The following is a 5,786-nucleotide window of genomic DNA, read 5'->3' as shown; positions in this document are numbered from 1 at the left end:
TGGACTTGATAATTATTAATATATAAGATAAAATTTGTTACGTATCATATTTTTAATATATTATGTTAATAAACTTAATGATAATAATTCAACTAGAAAATTAATAGAAAGGGAAACGCACATACGGATTAACGTTGTACATATATAGAAGCATTTATTGTTAAGAAAGAAGGAAAATGGAAAAAAAAAATGAAGAGAAATCCATACAATAATTTCTTTCTAACTCTCTATCTTTATACACTTGTAATATGTATTTGAGCAAGAAGTATCTAATAAAAAGACCAACTTAACTCCTTGACGTACTTTTGGATCAAATTAAAGTCTTGAATTTGGATTTTAGTATTGGGTTATGGTGATCTATCATGAGTTAAATTAACCTATTTAAATTGGTCAAGTAGTTTTATTCACTTTTTTATTTAAATAAGTATCAGAATTTAAATATTGCTTTGTGTAGGTAATAATTTATTGAATAATGACAAAATCTTAAATAGAATTCAGATTCACGATAGATTAGCGCTTGATCTATCGGATTAGAAATATTATCGACAACTAAAAAAAAAAAAGTGAAAATTCAGGTAAAGTCGACTTCACGTGAAGTTGATACCTAAAAGTCGTTGGATAAAAATTTAGTCAAATCAGTCAAATCATCTAACGGCTCTTAAGTATCAACTTCACGTGAAATCGACTTCACCTGAGTTTCTAAAAAAAAATCTATCGTGGGCTAATTACAATATTAACCCCGTTAGGAACACACCGTCCACGCTGCGAGCTGAGCAGAACCGCGAAAGGAAGGCGCGAAGAGAGAGAGAGAGAATGAAGATAGTGACGTACAACGTGAACGGCCTTCGGCAGCGCATAGCGCAGTTCGGTTCTCTTCGGAATCTTCTCAACTCTTTCGACGCCGACATCATTTGCTTCCAGGAGACGAAGCTCCGCCGTCAAGAACTCACCGCCGATCTCGTCATGGCCCACGGTTATGAATCCTTCTTCTCCTGCTCCCGCTCCTCCCAGAAAGGCCGTACCGGCTATTCCGGTAACCAACCTCTTCGCAACACTCTTCCTTCGCCCTTCACACTTTCCATGCAAATCAAAACTCTCAAATCGCATTCCCCAATCTATACTTGCTTAGGGCGAGTGGAAATTTTTGTTTATCTTTTAAATAATTGTATGAATTCTGTAAAATAATGAGAGTTGGAAGAAAAATCAAATTTTAGAGTAGCTTCTAATAAGAAAAAACTATTTTTCAGCTTTGTCAACTGTGTTGAGAAATAAAAATGACATTTTTTGAAAGTGAGAAACAAATGCGACCGTAATCAAAGTATACAACTTCAAAATCCTTTGTAATGTTATAGTTGTAAAAGTTAACCTCTTTTGCTGATTGGTTGAAAAATTGATTTGCTTGCATTGTGTGTTTGAATGAGCATATCTTTTTGAGTTTGAAATGGCTTATAATAAAAAAGCAAAAGCTTAGAGTAGTTTTATTCTCAAGAATACTATTTTTTACAAAGATGCCTTAGTACTGTTCATCATGAGGAGTTTTTGGAATAGCATTCTTCCTTTAAAGCAGTGAGAATTCTGTTGATTGTGTTGTGTAGGTGTCATCACATTTTGTCGTGTGAAGTTGGCATTTGCAAGTGGTGAAGTAGCCTTGCCAGTATCAGCAGAAGAAGGCTTCACTGGTCTTATGGGAAACTCCGAAGCTTGCAAAGTCGAATTACCTTTCCTAGCGGAAGATATTGAGGAATTTTCACAAGATGAGCTTCTTAGTGTTGATAGCGAAGGGCGATGCGTTATCACTGATCACGATCACTTTGGTGAGTGTCTTGTGTACATATGCTTATTGAAATAATTAGAACAGAAAGCTCGCTCCCTTGTTTACCCGGTTACAATTTTAGCATGAATTTATATTTGTTCTGTCCAGTTCTTTTCAATGTGTATGGACCAAGAGCCGGAGGTGATGACGAAGAAAGGATTCAGTTTAAACAAAAATTTTACCAGATATTACAGGTATTTAAAATGTTAATATGGTTTCGGAACAAATGAATTATATGACTAGTGTATAATTTGGGAACAACGTTCGGGATTCTCCAATCCAAACTAATTGGTGAAATTTGAATTAGCTTATTCAACTGTAAAAAGGTGATCATAAAACCATTTGCCTCTCATATATTTAGCATAAACCTGATTGAAATTAAATCTGGTAGTTTCTCTTTGTTTTTTTTGGTGTATGCTGGCTTGTAAATTATTCTTAGGAAACTGTATTTAGTTTTCAAAAATTTGGATATGTTAATATCAACGTTTGTACTCACTTTTGTTTCCTCTGTTTCTTTGTTTTGAAGAGCAGAGAATTTTCTATGTTTTAGTGTTTATCTTGTTCTGTTTCATTGATATTTATAGTTTCTCTATTAGAAAAGATGGGAGTCTCTTCTGCATATGGGAAGGAGAATAATTGTTGTTGGTGATCTCAACATCGCGCCATCTGCAATTGATCGATGTGATGCAGGACCTGAGTTTGACAATAATGAGTAAGCTGAATGCCAGAGTTATATATGAAGTACTTCACTACTTCTAAATATCAGTAATATGCTGCGAATCATTTCTTCACCTGAATTTTGTGTAGGTTTAGAAGATGGTTCAGATCAATATTACTTGAAAATGGAGGCCAATTTTCTGATGTCTTCAGAACAAAGCATCCTGATAAGTATGGTGCTTGAGCTACATTTATTGTTCGATGTCAATGGTGCCAAAACTGTTAGTCAATTTTTACGTTTCGATATTTTATGCAGAAGGGAAGCATATACATGCTGGTCGCAAAGTACAGGTGCTGAAGTATTCAACTTCGGCAGTAGAATTGACCATATTCTTTGTGCTGGTTCATGCTTACATGAATCAGATGACATGCAATGCCATAGCTTTGTAAGATGCCATGTTCAGGAGTGTGACATTTTGACACAGTATAAACGGGCTAAACCTGAAAGCATACTAAGGTAATATGCATGCATTGCATATGATGTAAGTTGTAAGCTATTTATTCTGAGTTATTTTGGAAAATAATTTTAAATATTTGGTTCTACCATAACATGCCCTTTGTTATGTACATGGGAGCTGCAAATATCATCTCCTTCCTTTTGCAAGTTGTGTTTCTTTTGTTTAGTTGACATATATTTGTGCATCTTCTTCCCACTTATGTGGTTCTTTAGCAGTACTGTATCATATGATCAAGATTAGTGCTGTATGCCTTTCTTGACACTAGAATATAAGTTTTTAACTTTATGATATGCTCAGTGCACACAGGTGGAAAGGAGGACGGAGCATTAAGCTGGAAGGATCTGATCATGCCCCAGTTTTTATGACTTTAGTTGATATTCCTGATGTCTCTTTACATAGTACTCCCTCTTTATCTTCTAGATATGTTCCCATGGTTCATGGCTTACAGCAAACTATAGGTATAAACATGAATGACATTTAAATAAAAAAATAAGAATTTAATGTTTTGTTGTTTCTGAGCCTTTTTTTGTTTCCAGTGTCAGTTTTGATGAAAAGACAAGTTTCTGAGGGCATCGAAGAACCAGTCGAAAAAACTGGTTTGCCTGCCATGTTTCCATGTGATAATAGTAATTATCCTCCAAGCCAGGGTTCTGAAGGTAGCATTTTGGAGTTCAATGATACTTGTGGAAGTTCTTCTCAGGAGGCTGTTTCAAAATCAGGAAGTGAATATACAAAATCAATAACCATGCAGTGCAATGTATCCAAGAAAAAGGCTAGAAATCAATGGTCCCAGCTCTCCCTTATGTCATTTTTCAAGAAAAGTTCAAATATCGAAAATGGTGCCGATGACTCTTGTACTGATAATTCAGATAATAAGACAGAAACCTCACAACCTGACCCTTGCGAACTTGAAACTCAGTCGGTGTGTGATAATAGTGACAGTCCCAAGCAATGTAGGTTGGATACTGATGCATGTGATCAGAATTTAGCTAAACTAACTGAGAGTTCTATAAAGAAAGAAAAGAGTAATATGGCTTCACTGGAATGGCAAAGAATACATCAATTGATGCAGAACAGTATACCACTCTGCAAGGGCCATAAGGAACCATGTGTTGCTCGGGTAGTGAAGAAACAAGGACCTAATTGTGGACGCCGGTTTTACGTTTGCTCCCGTGCTGAGGTAATTCACCTCCGTAGTGGTTTTGAGTATCATGCTTCTGCTGCAAACCATGCATCTTTTCTTCCAATTCAGACTTGTGTTTCATGGTAACTAAATATTAACATGTGTTTCTTCTTACAGGGGCCTTCGTCTAACCCGGAAGCAAACTGTGGTTACTTTAAATGGGCTGCTTCAAAGTCTAGGAACGAGAAAAGCAGCCACTGACATTTTAACCAATGAACTAACAATGCTTATGGAGTTACCAGCTTCCTATTTGAAAGAGCTGCCTCTCCTGATAATCCTCCCTGTAGATTGCCGTTACAGGTATGAATCTTAGTCATAATCAACCGCGTGCATGAATCCGTCTATCAGAGATTGTGGGCGTTTCTCCATAAATGAGAAAAACAAGGACCAGACTAGGAATTGTATAGAAGTGTTAGTCGGCAAGAATGCTCCTTCTTGGCATGTGATCCGTACTTCCATTGAGACCCGACTCGACCGGTAGCTATTTCGACATTTATTTTCTGGAGTTTCTGCTGTAGTTCTTGTTTCTATGCCATGCTTGGTCTAAAATGTGCCCATTCAAGATGAGTAATGGTTTTACTTTGACTGTAACTTATGGATTTTTATCTCCAGTTCATTTCTTTTTGGCTGAAAGCTTAACTAGAGGCTAGTGGCCACTTGAAGTTGCCGAATTGTGGTAATTAATTATCAGGGTCTATGATCCATTGGTGGTAGATTCCACATATGAAGAATACAGTTCAATTAACATTACTTTGGTGCACTACCTTGTTCAGGGAGATAGCCTATGAGTTTCAAGTTCCCATGGAAGCCTTATGTCATCTTTCATATACTTCTCTTTAACAGTCTTGATTTTATTTAAAAAAAAAAAAGAATCATGAAAAGATGAATTATCCTTTGATTAAAATCTTATTTTATATTAATTAAAAATATAAGCATTGTGATTGACCAATAAAGGAAAAGAAAAGAAAGAGAAAAAAATATGCATTTAAGTGAGAATAAATACAAAGGATAATAGCAACCTTAACCGAAATACTAATGGGTTTCTTATCTTGGTTATCTTGAAGCAATTTTGCAACCTTAGCTAATTAGCAACCTTACCCTACCATGTGGTGTTGAAGACAAGATTCAACATCCGATTGTGTCAACTGTCAAGATTGTAACACACTAACATGTGCCATTGACTTAGGGTGCCACCAAAATCCAAACACGCACCAGTTGTATAAGTACTACCTTCAATTTTTATCGTCATTTTCTTTTCTCCCCTTTATTTTAATACATTTAGATATTAATGTATAGAATGCTAAGGATTGTGTATCAAGCACTTAAGACCGCCCATTATAAGCCGATGGACGAAAATGTTATTGCAATCAAATTATAAGGAAAACAACAGTCATATAAGACTAAACATCCAGCTCGGTTGCGGCCTCTCACAATACGATTCTTTTATTAAAAAATGAATTTTTCTTCTATTAAAAAAAAGAGGTGGATTGATGGTGATCGTTTTTTTTAAAATTTTTATTTAAATAATTATCAAACACTTTTAAATTTTAAAAATGTTTAATATTTATTTTAAGAATGTTTTGACTAAAGACAATGATAAATTACTTAAAAAATT

The 5,786-nt window shown here is 35.2% G+C and overlaps 1 protein-coding gene across 1 annotated transcript; it reads left to right on the top strand.

The window, feature by feature from the left end:
* LOC107624490 (DNA-(apurinic or apyrimidinic site) lyase 2) lies at window positions 736-4,971 on the top strand. Its single transcript, XM_016327171.2, has 9 exons — window positions 736-1,033; window positions 1,596-1,814; window positions 1,922-2,007; window positions 2,410-2,525; window positions 2,621-2,701; window positions 2,787-2,987; window positions 3,286-3,446; window positions 3,525-4,168; window positions 4,289-4,971. The coding sequence occupies exons 1-9, from the start codon at window positions 814-816 to the stop codon at window positions 4,370-4,372; spliced, it is 1,812 nt and encodes a 603-aa protein (XP_016182657.1). The 5' UTR covers window positions 736-813; the 3' UTR covers window positions 4,373-4,971.

This window comes from Arachis ipaensis, chromosome B01 (genome assembly GCF_000816755.2).
Source record: "Arachis ipaensis cultivar K30076 chromosome B01, Araip1.1, whole genome shotgun sequence".
Taxonomy (NCBI): Eukaryota; Viridiplantae; Streptophyta; class Magnoliopsida; order Fabales; family Fabaceae; genus Arachis; species Arachis ipaensis.
This window is presented reverse-complemented; position numbering and strand designations above follow the sequence as displayed.